This window comes from Diachasma alloeum, unplaced genomic scaffold (assembly GCF_001412515.2).
Source record: "Diachasma alloeum isolate Michigan unplaced genomic scaffold, Dall2.0 Dall_scaffold_00179, whole genome shotgun sequence".
NCBI lineage: Eukaryota > Metazoa > Arthropoda > Insecta > Hymenoptera > Braconidae > Diachasma > Diachasma alloeum.
In genome coordinates this window covers 1,006,909-1,022,415 of record NW_021680345.1, presented here as the reverse complement: position 1 = coordinate 1,022,415, position 15,507 = coordinate 1,006,909, and the positions used below count along the sequence as shown (strand labels likewise).

Here is a 15,507-nt window from a genome sequence, read left to right as displayed (position 1 = left end):
GCTGTGGCTGGAAATTGTTTCGCAAATGAATTCAACAATTCCCAGGGTAAATTACATGCGCAAGCTACTTGCCAAGGAAACATTTAATCGATCATGTTAATAAGCCCGTTGCTAACTTTCATTGTGTTTCAACAGCGTTTCAACTTTTTCTCTTTTTTCTATTTTAACGTGATATTTTTTGCTTCCAAATGGAAGCTTTGTAATCGTCCATTTTGACGAGCTTTTAATTTCACTTTGAAATGATGGAGAGTATCATGAAATCTGAAGATATGATGGTCTTAGAAAATGTGTATGTGCGGATTTTTAAAAATAAATCTTGATGAAACAAGTAGATAATCTTGAGTAGGGATGGAAAAATTTGGAGGAATGAAAAAAACAACGTTCGTTAATTTGTCATTGATGCGACGTTTCGCAAAATACTTCAGCTTTTTCAGGCTCCAGAAAGAAATTACAAAACAAATGAAAATTACTTCTCTATCAAACTACCAGTATTTAATTTGTCTGCAAATATTCTCTCCATATATTCGTCTGATGTTAGCGAAAAACTCTCTTTCATTACAATCAATTTTGTTGAAACTACTGAAGATTTATAAACATGGAGATGAACAACAGATGAGGTCATATAAAATATGACTTAGATATAAAATATCTTCTTTTTAATTTCTGATTATGTCAATCGTTGGTAAAACATGTCATAACTGTGATAGAGACAGGGGGTATGGCTTACTTTAACTCCTTACGGACGGGGCCCTTTTGTTTCCAAGCGTGAAGTACGCTTGATATGACTAGAATGTAATGACTTCTAATCAACGGAAAATTATGAAACCGATATGTAATTGAAGCTGCAGTATTCCTTTTTCGTTGTTTCTATAGTTTAAATTCTATAGTTTTGAAAATAGTCAATTCTCTCCATATGTTTACATGGCTGATGAATAAATTACAAGGTCGATGAAAAAATTACGTAACAGAATGTTTACCTAACGCAAAAATTTGCTGTAAATAACTCGAGAAAGTATAGATTCAATTCCATAAAATTTCTCGAATTAAGAGGAAATATTAATCTATTGCCTCATACTTTTTCTAAGTCCATGTGAAAATCTCGGAAATAACCATTCTACCACAAGTGTAGTTTTTTCTTCGTGACGGAAAAAATAAAAATCACAATTGTAGATTCGGCCAACGGCCAACAACTCTTATTGTTCTTATTTTCGAGGGACTTTTGTTTTTTTAAAATGTCTACGACTCCCTTCAGATTGAATCCCCTGGTTTGCCTTGAGACTCGATGAGAAGAATATTCGAAACTAAAGCAAGGCGGTCGCATGGAAAGCGACAGTATCATAGCTGTTTTGAAATAGCCTTCACTGTGTCTTCAATTTTGTGGTTCTTCTCGTTGCCTTCAAGAGATTCTACTTAGCAATATCCAGGCAGTCTCTGGTGGTAAAGTTTTTTTTCCTGTTGAAGTTGTGCCATATGAGATGATTTCTCAGGTACACGAAGGGTTCTTTGTTCCCTTGAAATGCTTTTGAGGTGGAAAAACTCGAATACATTAGTGGGAATATCAAAACTACTTTACGACCCATGCCATTCCAACGATAGCGTCAACGTTTTTATTTTGCCACAAAAGTTGAAAGAATCCCTAGAATAAAAATCGCTATGGGTATTTTTTTACTCTTGAAAGACTTTTAGATTTCTTTTATTTCCATAAGGGGACATTCAAGTATTACGTAAGCATAGTTGGGTGGGGTTGGAGGGGGGGGGGGTGCACGTATGATAAAATCGTATAGAAATTTTCTATACGGATTGCGTATAGAATTTCTATAGGACTTTCGTATATGATATTCGGATAGTTCTATATGGATATTTTTTATTCAAATGATTTCTATACGATTTCTATAGGTTTTCCAAGGGCCGTCTTACTCTCAACTGTACCCCAGTGCAGAACCCTAATGTGCCCTTCTGTCACACTGACTAGAGGGGCACATTAGGCCACTACCCTAATTTTTTTTTTTCAGTTTTCACTTTTTCGACATACTTTTAAGAGTTCTGAATAGCCCGTCGCTTTAATGGTTGGAATCAACATTCACCCGGCTAAAAAATTCGATTTTGGCGAAAGTCGACTTTCCCCTGGGAAAAACGAAAAATCTGACCCTTTGAAAATCTAAAAAAAAAACTATTTCAGTTTTCACTTTTTCGACATACTTTTGCGAGTTCTGAATAGCCCGTCGCTTAAATAGTTGGAATCAACGTTCACCCGGCTAAAAAATTCGATTTTGGCGAAAGTCGACTTTCCCCGAGAAAAACGGAAAATCTGACCCTTTGAAAATCGAAGAAAATTGAAGATGTTGAACTGATAGACTGATTCATTTATTCCAAACGAGATTCGTTAACTATTAACGCATAGTAGAGTTGAATATGACTAAATGAATATCCGTTAATAGTTAACGAGTGGTTCACTTGAGAAGTGAGAATCGAGTCAAACAAGGCTCCTCAAATGTGTATTTGTTCACTATTAACAAATGAACATTTGATGAGACCGAATAGACCCTCGTCTCCAACCAAATCCATTCGTAAACAATAACTAATCCTTTCTATCAGTGTAGGATCATAGCGCGAGTTGTGAAGGAATCGCTATTATATTATTTCACGCACCTACATTAACTCCCACATTCATAGACATCTATCCCATGTTTACTATGTCACACATGTATCTGTATCAAGGTCACATTCCGGGTTTTAAAAATATCATCTCCTGTTTCTTTCTGATAATTGGAATTACTGTACGGTAATAGGAGCAAACCGGTAGTAAAGTAAAAATTTCCATGCTTCGAGTGAATTTTTGTTGGTCTTTTCAACATAACTTTAGTAAACACATAGTACGCATCCCGGAAGAGTACACGGACAGCATAGTAAAATGAGCAGCACCGCAAAAGCTCAAGCACATAGCACGTTAAAAATTCAGTGGTGTCATAACAAACTTCACTGCTGGCAATTTGCGTTACATGGAGAAGGCCACAAGAGTATTCTCACCAAGAGGTCAACACTGTTAAAAAATTTTGTCTGAAATTTCCGGTACACTTTTTGGAAATTTTTATCAAATTTAATTACCACTGACATTTCAAGGAATTTCGTAATTGAAAATTCCGAATTTCGTGGAAAAATCAAAGAGAGCTGTAAATTTCAGTTCCAGTTTTCCCTGAAAATGAATAGAAAACCAGAAAATTACGATAAATATATTCTTGAATTTTCAGAACAGTGACACTGAATGCGATTTAAGGGGAAAAAAACATGAAATTTCGAAACGAAATTAATTCCGTTTTTAATTTAAAACCATTGATCAATATGAGAAGAATTATTTCACGTAAGAAGTATCTTTTCTGGATTCAATAAGGTATCACCGCAATCACGTAAATTTTTCTGATATTTTTATCTCCTGCAACGAGTAAAATGCTTTTATTCAAAAACCAATATAGACAGGTGGGGAAATTGCTTTTATATCAATATAGTATATTTTTTTGGTAATAAATTAACAATATGCTTCCAAATAATCATCTGGCACATCATCTACTTCTGTAGTATAAATTCATCTTCTCATATAATTTTATTAGACTCAGGGAAATTTTTTCGTTAAACAATTGTCTCATATTTCTAATTAAGCTTTTTAAATATTTGATAAAATTTCAAGTATGAAAATTTTTTCATATTTGAAATTTCATCAAGAAACTCACTATATTACCAGTATATAATTTGGATGGTATAGAGAAATATCTGTACCAACAAATGCTAAACTAAATCTAAACTAAAAATGACATATCCGGACTTTTTGGATTATAATAATTTAATATGACACAAATCGGAAACTTGAATTTGACAATTACAATGCTTCCATTCGGGCGCAAAAACCTGTGATTTTCTCCTTATCCACCCATTTTTCCCCTCTATCGTATCAAAATATATATTTTCCGGGGTAATCCGAGGTATTCGTCAGTCGAATTTACGTCCAAAGTGGAAAAATTAAACCCCAGTCGACGATAAACCCCAGGGATGGGTATACATGAGCGTGAATCTGTCCCGTATCTCTCGTTTTTTCTCGTGAGAATTTCATCATATGTCCCACCCATGTCTCTCAATACAGGCACATGACACCGTTTTTCCCCGTCCCCTGAATATCCAACGAAGTGGCAACGAGCAAGATACTTGTTCTCGCCGATTGGTCGTTTCTGTTTTCACTTCGTCTGTAGTATTATAGCCCATCTTCACAGCATACCACCGGGAGTAGGAGGAACAACAAACGGAAAGCGGTGGGAAAAAAGCTTTTGCCGTTGGACGAAGGTTATAAAAGTTATCCTGCAAAGCCGACGTTAGTTTAGTGTGGGTGAGACACTCAAGAGTAGGTCGGTCGTGGAATAAAGCAAGAGCAAGAACTCTCGACATAATGGTCAGTCCACGGATTTTTGAATTACCCCAGTTTGCTACGTATAAAGTGTTCACATTCCGCTTAATGGAATGAGAGATTAATAAAAATATAATCCCTGTTGTGTTCTATTCTGTTCTGGTTACGAATTCACTTTATTGCTTTGAGAGTGGAAATGCCCCAGTCATTCGATATCAAGTGTCGTTAGCCTGTGATTTATCGCTCGACAAATCTCGGAATGAGGAGAATCATTGAAACAGTTAAAAGTAGTTGGTCATTGTAAAGGGAACCGCCGCAGCGCATCTTTTTTTTCTTGCGATTGACGGGTTAACCGGAAATAGTCCCGTCTGAACTTGAAGATATAACCGATGAGAAAACTGAGAAAAAAAAAGTTTTTTGCGAAGTACGTCTTTACACGAAGAAAAAAATTCCAGAAAAATTACTGTGCCAGCACGGTAAAATGGGTTCGCTTGGACGGACCTAGAAAAATTACCGTGCCAGCACCGGAATTTTTCACGTTAAATCCGAGAAAACTTTCTGTAGCGTACGGCAGAAATTCCGGAAATGAACCTATTTTACCCTACTACCACAGTAATTTTTCTGGAATTTTTTTCTCCGGGTACTTGTATCAAGCAGTTTGTCACCATTAAAAATTTTTGTCTGAATTTTAGTTGCCAAATTCTGGAAATTTTTATCGTGTTCAAATTCCAGCGAAATTTCAAGGAATCTTGTTATTGAAAAACTAACTATTCCATTGATTTTCTGTTTAAATGATCTTGAAATCAATAAAATACTTGATTTTTTAGCTCTATTATTCTGTGAAAATTTAGAAAAATCAGGAAAATTCCAAATTCACGTTATTTTGAATATTCATGTTCCACTGAAAATTCAATCAAGTTGGGAAATTCCCATCTCACTTCCACTGAAAACTCATGAATTTCGGTGAATTCTACTTAAAACTTGAAATTTCATAACCTTTTTTTCCCTAAATCCGATTCATTGTCGCTCTCATGAAATTTCCTGTAATCTACTACAGAGAGCCGCTACTGATTAGAAAGATCGGACGCTAGCATTTTGATCAGGCATGGATCCAAATAAGCGTTACATGTCAGATACAAAACTGATCGAAATAATTTTCTACTGATCAGTTTCATCTTCTAGCCTAACTCGAGTTTCCACTTGGGTTTCGGTCACTATCCCTCTTTCAGAGTAGAACACAGTTCAATGATTGTAAGAAGGCATTAAAGGTCATAAATTGAAGTATTTAGAAAAGTATAGTATTCATCACTATAGTATAATATTCGCCAGTATAGTATAAGATTCGAAATTCCTGGAGAATAAAAACACTTCAAACAAATGATTGATTTTTTTCGACTTTAAAGGAAATCGTCCGTTGCGCGACGTTACCGAAAACCTGCTAAACGCGTAGTAATATAGAGCGAATTTGACAACACTGGAGGCCAAAGACCCCGGCGTAAATCCCTTACGATGCGACCAAGTTTAAAACTCGCGCGTTGTAACCAAACAGAGAATAGTATCTTTCGATACGAGTGCGTAAAAGGCATGGGCGAGTGCTATCCTCCCAAGGGTCAAAGAACACTTCTCACGAGTGTTGAACCCTATTCTTTATCACAGTGTGTGGAAAGTAGAATTTCGCCCACGCGAAAGTAGGATTGTGCGCAAAATTTCACTTTACACACAAGTGATGAAAAAATAGTTTTAGTTTTTAGAAATGTGTATTATTCTAATGATTGATAAGTAAAAAATCCTTAAACCGAGTGATTTATTCGTCTCTTTCCAGTGATATAATCCGAAATCTTCAGAATGTACTCCCGAAATTTTACTGACCTCTAGTTAGTGTTATGGATCCCTCTAAATTAGGGATAGATTTTCTCAATATTGAGGATCGATTAAAAACAAAAACTTTTTTTCTGTGAACTAGGTTTTACCTAAAATCGATTCTGTCTTGATAATTGCAATCAATCTTTTTTGTTGATTAAAGAATTTATGGATCATTCTTAATAATGACTTAATCGCCTTGCAATTATCGAGACAAATCTCGTACCTATCAATCATCAATTCCAGTAGAATTTGCAGTTTTGCAATTTTTATTTCCCCCCTACTTTCATTCACATGGAGCTCAAAGATGAAAGGTATGTCGATGCAATTTCACTGGGGCTTGTTTGTCGGATCGATATGAACCCGCGTTCACCATGCAGTTTTCCGATTTCCAATTAAATCGCTTTCGAGTATTTTTCAACTCTCGAATCCACCACTTCAATCACATAGATAAAATGTAACATGCATTAATTCAAACGTTATGGTGTTTTTCAGGATGACGAGCAGACTAAAAGTGAGTACAAGTAATTCCTCATTTACCATTCCCTGTGTGAAACTTTAAAATCGAGGGCACTTAATTATATCTACGCGGCGAAAAATTCCCGACAATAACGCATTTATTCGTCAATATTCCCCGGTCTGTCCCTTGATAATCTATAATGAACCGGTATTCATAAATCACACGTATTATATGTGATTCGTGAGGACTTTCTGGTTGGGGATTTGATCGATAAATTTTGGAAACACGACACTCATTCATCCGTGTAACTGCGTCAACAAGTATATCGGCTTTGCCATTCGTATATAATTTTCCGGTGGGCGACAACACTACCCGCGGGGTTGGGATTTGGGTCAGTGAATTTTGTCGTTACGCGAGAGGTGGAACATGTATAAACTACTGCTGCAAATCGTCATTGTGAGTTTGATGTAAACTCCGTGATTTCAACTGCTATTTCGGATTGTCGAATTTACATTACAGATAACCCCTCGGGTCAAGTGCGGAAAGTTTTGTGAATCTCGAAATTTGAATTATTCAGTTTTTAGGTTTTGTTTTTATTTTAGTTCGTTCGTTCCGGAAGGAAAATTTTGCAAGTGTTAGTATATTTCAGAGCGAGTGCCATGGGGTCTTTACTCGGGCGGAGTTTGCGTCCGAGCCGAAAGTGAGGACTGGCCAACCACGCGAGTAAATAAACCCTACGACACTAGTCGTGAACGATGTTTTTCCGTAGTGATTTCCACTTTTATGAGTTTGAGGAAGGGCAAATGCCAATCCCCAGACGAGAAAAAATGCAGGTCAGCAAGGAAAAACTTTTTTCAATATTAAAATTTTATCTAAAAAGTCCTTGGAATGTTGCCTTTTCATTCAGCTTTAAGTGTATGGAATTGTTTGGGCCATTCTTCATTGAAATGCTTTTGAATATTTGTGCTCCATTTGACCCTAGGGTACTGTATATTTTGAAAGATTTCACGTGAACCGTAGAAAAACTTTTTGAAAATCTGAGGAAAATAAGAATGGAATTGGTAGAAGTAAAAAATGAAAATGACAAATAACACATCAAGTCACAGTCACATCTGACAGAACGGCTTGGTCCCCTGCGTGTTGCTTGAGATATTAATAGAAATTGTGACAACCGAATAAATTTCAAAATGTATCTTCTCTCACATTTTTTATAATTAAGGAGAAAAAATTAGTGATCATGCAAAAAAACTATTGAAAAAAATACGTTGGAATTTTTATTAAGTTGACTTTTCAATAAACAAAAAATTTCAATTCCTAATTTTGAGTGGACGCAGATAATTTTAACTGACAAAATCAGATTCCCGTGGAAAACTCCCGCGGGTAATAGTATTTTTAATATTTTTTTTTCTGAAAAACCAAAAAGTTTTTTTATCCGGCTGAACCTCTCCTCAATCTTTGAATAAATTACTGCAAAATATTATTCGAAAAACGCTGATTATCTATAATGTTTTTGAAATTTTCTTACGAAATTTATTTAACAAAATTGGTAATTCAAAATCTCTCAATCTTCTCAATTACTATTAATATCCTCAAATATTCTGAGATGCAGATAAATATTCGCAGATAAACCTGCTGATATTGTTCTTGAGAAAATGTCTCCGGAAATCCAAAATTGAAATGAATAATTCGAATTTTTTAGACCAATAGAAAAAGTCTGTTGATTCATTAATTCTTTCATAAAATAAAATGATTTTTTTCCACGAAATGTATATTTCTTCATTATATTAATCGACAAATTAATTCTTCACTTACATGGATATTTCCACAGAGGGCAAAGGTGTTTTTTTTCCTCGCTCTTTCAAATCTCTTCAAAATTGAGAGTTTTGCTCATCACATAGTACTACCGAGTTACTTCTATAAAAGATTTCCACCCAGTTCCGTTACGTATGAGATATAATAATTTCTCAAAAACCATTCTTTCGGAATATCAGAAGAACCATTCACAGAGAAAAAAAGTGGATTAGCTTTAGAAAATAGTTTCTAGATTTTAGAAACTTTATTCTAAAGCAAATCCACTTTTTTTTCTGTGTTGAACCAATTCCAATTTTTTTACAGCAAAATGTTTGTCTCCGTTCAAATCGCAATATAAATGCTGACCTAAAAAAGTGAAATATTCATTGCCCTTTTCAATTTTTTTTGCCAAAATTGTTTATTTATTATTTCAAACTGCACCGAAATTCCAGGGAGTGACCCTGCCGCCTGCAGATGCTTTGGCTTCTGTTTAAGACTGATTATTATTCTACCGTGAGAGTAAATAAACAGAGTTCGACGTATATTGATGCATTTGGCAAACTCCATCGTCGATACGAAATTGGAATTGCGTTTTTGGAGGAGATAAAAATGGAATTGGTTTCGTCACGACCGCTGATATGTCATGCGTGACTGCCAAAAAAATGACATTTCACATTTTTACATACCACCGAAATTGATGGCCAATTTTATCTTGATTGTTACCAGTGTTAAAGAGAGCGTTCTCCATGTTCGACTCTGCGAAAAACGGAAGAATTGAAAAAGAGAAAGTAAAGACTATTCTCAACACCCTGGGCCACACATTCGACGACCAGGAGCTAGAGGTGCTACTCCAGAAGGAAGACGAAGACGGTGAGAATTGAGAACTAATGACTCAGAAATTAGAACCTAAACGTTTTTCCTCATGAATTTTACAAGCGATTATTCTCCAAGGTCGGCTTATAAAGTAAACTCCCTTACACAAAGACAATTGATTTATCGATTTCCTAAAAACTTGTACAAATGATGACGTACACAAAGCATAAGCCTTCCACTTGAAATATAATCAGAGTGCAAACGCTTTGTTTTGAGATTTCTCTGCACTGTTAAAAATTTTCGTCTGAATTTTTCGTGCTAAAGTCCGGAAATTTATATCGTGTAATATTACAAGGATTTGACCCTTACATTATTGAAGGTTTAAAACATGTTGATTCAATTTTTCAAATAATATAATATTAATAATCTGATTTTTACGAATAATGATATATTTAAAATTTGCTAATATGAAACTGTAAATTTACTCCTAAATGAATAATTCAAATTTCTTGAAAGGGGATTTTCGATTACACAAGTGATCATCAATCTTCCTACCTCGATTATTGATTGATAAAATAGTTGAAAATTTGAATATTTGAATTGATGATATTTAAGTACTCAAAAAATTTCAAGAGTGATGTTATTTGCTTGATGGCTACAATATTTAACCGTAATAAAATATTACAATTTGTCTATCCCTGAAAATAACTCATAATTACAATAATAGTATGCGTTCGGGTACTCCTACCCTGACGGCAGTAGTGACAATTTCACACCCAGAAAATCTTCACGCTCCTCCTCTCCCCTCCCCATTAAAGTACCCCACGGATGTCGTTCCACAATTTTATCTTCAGCTATGTATACATATCATCGACGGCCTTGAAGAACGAGCGTAAATACCCCTCATATCCGAATTTTGTCATAGTGCCTCTCAAGATAGTAGTCGGATTCTCGCGACCTATATAAATCCGCGACCTAAATGAGTCATCACTTCGGGCACATGACCCACCTCATTCCAGCATCTCCCATAACACTCACAAACTCAATTTAACGACCCCCGTACGGTACACTCTCCAAAATAGAATTCCTGAAACACTGAACCGATGAAGCACTCAAAAAATGCCATTTTTCTGGTTAAATTCTTTTCATTGCCATATAACCCATAACCATGGCAACGTACCTCCAGCGTTCATCTGCAACGCACACAGCATTTGCATGACAAACGTAAAACCCGGACGTTACTCCCTCAAAGATTAAATGCAACGGGTACCTGCAGATGCATCTCCATCGTGAACCGAGAGAAATGTGCGTATCGTTGTGCAGCGAGGAGACACGTATACCACGGAGATAAACCGGATGAAAAGTGGTTCAGTCTGCAGCCAACGGTGTAGTTATCCTCGTCAATATTCGATCATGACCAGGCCCTTTCAAATCCCCACACGATCCTCTTTTTTCCCATACGCATTACAAACACTGCATAATCTGTCGATACATACTTTTTTCTCACGTTACGCATTGACAGATTCATTCTGCTGCACGACAATAAAGGAATGGAATAAACGTTACTTTTTAGAGCCACTGAGACCGCGGGAATTGTTTTGGTAGCCGTTGTGCATAACGATTAAAGAGAATAGAATAGAATTGTAAATTGTAAATTGTAAATTCCCAATAGACAGAACGGAGCGCTACACAATTTTTATTCATTCTATTACCTGGTCTTCTCGTATGAATTCCCAACTACTTTGGAGGACGTGCTCGACTGGTGAAACAAGGATATCAGTGGAAAATCGTTCTAGTGATGATGAATTTTTTGTCAGACAGCAGTAGAGTGAAAGGAAAACTCGGTGAAAAACCGCGTTTATTTTTATCTGTGCACTACGTAAGACTCGATCAGTTGATCGAGCATCCGGGAAAAATGCAATTTTAGGAATTCATTGCACTCTGTGAAATGCAAATGAATATTGTAATTATAGCAAAAAAGCTGCACTTCGAGAGGAAAACACTGAAATTGGACCTTGATTCGTTTGAATATTTGTTCCTTCGAGATTACGCCGCATATGAGTCTTATTCGAGGAATAGTCTTGCAATAGGGAATTGTCGAGAAACTATGTAATGAATCACGGCTCTCCCTCTCTATAAAGATCAGAAAGATGAAAAAAAATGGCCTAAATGGTGAGTAAGAATTTCACCACGGGTAGCCTCCAATACTGCGATCTGATTGGTCGAAATCGGATTGGGAAAAATAATCAATAAAAATTACATATCTTTTCCGTAATTCCGCAACGAAATGTCGTTTTAGGGAATTTTACGGAACTGTCACGGAATTTTTCCAGAGCGTTCCGTAATTTTTATCCGAATCTGCTGTGAAAAATTACGATACCGTCATTAAATTTCCTGAGTCGATTCCGTAATCGGTGAGTGAATTGTGAGTTCCGTAATTTTTACTGAACATTTCTCTCCGTGAGTGTGTTGACCGTACCCCTCCAAGTGTTGAAATATGATAAACTTCTGAGAAATAATAAACCTCCTTCAATTCTCTCTATTAATTTCCGAGAAATTATACAGCTCAGGAGATCCCTTATAACCCGCTCCCGTCTGTCTTATCTCACCATGTCACTACTGAATCGGCGTACGAGAACAAAAAGGTAGTCGTAAAAGCGGAGATGGTTGTTGTTAGAACCCACACCAGATGACACTCTTCCTCGTACGTTCACGCGAAGTCATGAGGGGAAAGTGGCTTTTTGGTAAATGTCCTACCACGATGATATGTAACTCTCGTGTAATGGGTCAGACTTAAGCCGTGTCACCTGAATTAGTCTTGATCCCCTGTGTTGCTTGAAAACAGAGGCTAAAAGAGCGTTATATGCGAGGGTTTTCCCGAGGGGTTATGCACTTCCTATTCAGACTATATCTCCCCAAACATTCCCCTGTATGGAACCAGTGAAGAGGCGACTATTATTATTCCAGGCACGTCGTTGCTATCAATGTTCGATCAGGATTCCCCCACAGTTGATTCAGATTTAATCCTTTGATGCGCGTTAGACTCTCCGAGCGTTCATTATCGAGAGCTCCAACTGGTGGTGAACTAATCGAGCTAGAAACTCATTATCGAGGATAAGTGCAATAGAGTTGGAGGGATTTTGGCAGTTTAATGTGGAAAGTTTTCAAGTTTTTTTGTTTGTTGATATTTTAGGAAGTGGAGTCGTAAATTTTGATGCGTTCTGTCGGGTGGCCTGTCACTTCCAGGAGGAGGACGATGAGGCCCTCCAGAAGGAACTGAAAGAAGCCTTCAGGTTATATGATAAGGAGGGAAATGGATACATTCCCACGAGCTCACTCAGGGAGATTCTGGCTGCCCTCGATGACCAGATAACGCCCGATCAAATGGACGGAATGATCGCGGAAATCGATACCGACGGCTCCGGCACAGTTGATTTCGACGGTAACTTTTAAACTCCTTAAACTCTAATTATTTATTTCAACGTTTATTTTCAATGAATTTCTTTCTCTAAACTCATTATGTGTGCTTCAAAGTTACTTTTCTTAATGTGTCAAATACTTTTTCGTCTTCTGGATTCAACTCGACTGAAATGAAACCAACTTGCATTCATTATCATTCTTATCACGATTTCCATGAGAGTGGGAGTGAGAAAGAGCGCGCGGTGAGAAAACTGGGATTAAATTTCTTGGGACAAATGAGCCCACAGAAATGAGGCTCTCTCCTGCTGTTTCTCTCTAGAGGGGGCTAAGATTTTAATTGCACCGAGAGCTCGAGGCTTCGGCACTGTTTCTTTTACACTTTGTGCATCCGATTCTGGGGTTTTTGGATTCGCTATTTGTGGGCACTGTGTGTGTAGGTAATAATCCGCGGCCTTGTACATAATGAATGAAAAAAAGGTATGAAACCATCGGTGCATCGTTGGGAATTAAAACCGTCGCTTTTCTTTGTTTCAGAATTCATGGAGATGATGACCGGTGACTGAACCTGAATACTCTTTTGAAAAATGCCATTTATTTATCAAATAAGGAGACAATTAAGAACAAACCAAATATACAGATAATTTATCGATTAAAGAATCATCAGTACATGATTGGATTTTATTTGTCTTCGAATTAATCCCTGGTAATACCCCTGCACGGAGAGAAATATTCAATAGAAATTACGAATCCTTTTCGTAATTCCGGAGCGCAATATGGTTTCAGGAAATTGTACGGAACTGTTACGGAATTTTTCCAGTGTTCCGCCGTAATTTTTACCTGAATGTCCTGTGAAAAATTACGATACCGTCACTTAAATTTGCTGAGGCGATTCCGTACCCTAGTGGAAATTTTGGTCAGGTCTTTCGGATTGGTCAGGTCTTTCGAATTTCGGATTTTCCAGTAGGGTAATCGGTGAGCGAACTGTGAGGTCCGTAATTTTTACAGAGCATTTCTCTCCGCGTGAAAAAAAAGCGGCTTAGGGTCATTTATAAATGGACTTGGTTCCAGTATTGAAGACGATTCACAAATTACATTGCAAAAAAAATTCTAAAATTACGTCTGCACTGATAGAAAAAGTATTTTTCCTGAAATAAGTATTATAGACGTGAACCAATTTCAAATAAATATAATAATAATATAATAATATGATGATAATTTTTAAACACAAAATAAGTTGGAGTTCAAGTAGTTTGGATCATAGTCTTTCTTCTTGAATCCAGAAAGTATTTCTTGGTGTGCACAATTTAGTAGCGACGCGGTAAATCGGGTTAAGTCGATTTTGCCTTTTGGCCAATTTTTTATGAATATCTTGGAATCTAAGAGAGATGGCAAAATTTTTCTCATTACCTTTTTTATCACCCTCAATTATTTTTACAAAAAAAAGTCATGAGAACAATTTTTCTATCTCTTTTAGATTCCGAGATATTTGTCAAAAGCTGGTCAATAGTCAAAATCGATTTAACCCGGCTTACCGCTTAGCTACTGAATTCAGCACATTTAGAAGTGAATATTCATAATTTAATTGAAAATTCAATTAAGTTAGAGAATTCTCGTTGTCTGGCTCCTCAAAAAACTAAAATTGCCTCGAGTTCTCACTCAAATTGAAAACTTCATAATTTCTCCCCCTAAATTTAATTCAACGTCATTTTCCCGGAAATTACTACAATAAATGGCGAGAGCACAATTCAATTGACTGTTACAATATTGCTGCTCTCGTATGTATCAATTCGAAATTCAAACGTCCAGAGTAATTCTCTCCGCGATATTTGAATCGATTGTAGTGATACTAAAAGAGCATTTATCACTGCAAAAATTGACTTTCAATTCCTAAAAAATTCCCAGCTCCTGATTTAAACCCATTCTCATTCTCCATACTGATGTATAGCCGTATAATTTCGAACACCGGACACAATAGTGTCCACAATTCTCGCCCAGTGGACCAACTATACAGCTCAGAAGTGGAGCATATATCTTTGTGAGTGCCCAGGAGTCCCAGGCGGAAGATTTTAATCACGCTGGTCGCTCGCTTTAAAGCCCACCCCTGCACCCCATCCTCCTCTCCCACCAACTTCTCTACTATTCCACTGGACCCTACGGAGATTAATGGATTTCCACGAAAAGGCACGAGACACTCGAGTGTTCGGTCCCCTCACTTTTTTTTCCCTCTAAAACCCCTTTCTATCTTCTTTCCCCTTTGTTTTCTCCGACTACTCTTTTCACTTTATTTTATTCTGAGTCGGCGGGATAGGAGAAGCTTAACCACAGAGTGCAAAATCCTCGTCTAAATATTCATCGCTTCGTAAGCGATGAAGGAATGCAAATGTTGGATAGGTAAGGCCGCCTGGATGGATTCTCAAGGGCTCAGAGGGTCCTCTCTCCACCTGTCCACTGGGATCCATCCTCTGGATGTAATGGTCGCACTGACGACTGTTTAAATGTGATACACAATGACTGCTTGAGTACAACTGCTTGATTACACCTGTCTCCTGACCCACATGAAATAATACATCAAGTTTCGTAAAAGGTCACGGGGGGAGTAGATTAAAAGCTCACAATTGACTGCTTAACGTTAACCCTTAAGTGGTCGCATAGTGACGGAATCCCCCTTTTTCAAATCCCGTTCTTGGATTATCTGTACTGAGAGAAAAATATAATTCTTCTGACTATATTCCATCACCATCGAATTATAGTCAAAAAGTCCTCAACAATTTTT

General features: G+C 36.9%; 2 protein-coding genes across 4 annotated transcripts in view; one reads left to right on the top strand and one right to left on the bottom strand.

The window, feature by feature from the left end:
* Positions 1 to 15,507, bottom strand: part of LOC107042594 (calmodulin-A) — an 88,126-nt gene that overhangs the window by 34,458 nt on the left and 38,161 nt on the right. The window lies entirely within an intron of this gene.
* On the top strand, positions 4,303 to 13,408 carry LOC107042626 (troponin C). 2 transcript variants are annotated; one of them, XM_015263754.1, is made up of 5 exons: positions 4,303 to 4,435; positions 6,746 to 6,764; positions 9,228 to 9,371; positions 12,508 to 12,756; positions 13,269 to 13,408. In XM_015263754.1, the coding sequence occupies exons 1-5, from the start codon at positions 4,433 to 4,435 to the stop codon at positions 13,295 to 13,297; spliced, it is 444 nt and encodes a 147-aa protein (XP_015119240.1). In that variant the 5' UTR covers positions 4,303 to 4,432; the 3' UTR covers positions 13,298 to 13,408. The 2 variants fall into 2 exon arrangements, with proteins under 2 accessions (XP_015119240.1, XP_015119249.1); XM_015263763.2 differs by lacking the exons at positions 4,303 to 4,435; positions 6,746 to 6,764 and adding an exon at positions 7,049 to 7,543.

Bases quoted from the DNA above. Each gene is read 5' to 3' on its own strand.
- LOC107042626 (XM_015263754.1), top strand. The intron at 9,372-12,507 runs GTGAGAATTGAG...TTGATATTTTAG, and splicing joins CCAGAAGGAAGACGAAGACG to GAAGTGGAGTCGTAAATTTT. The intron at 12,757-13,268 runs GTAACTTTTAAA...TCTTTGTTTCAG, and splicing joins CGGCACAGTTGATTTCGACG to AATTCATGGAGATGATGACC.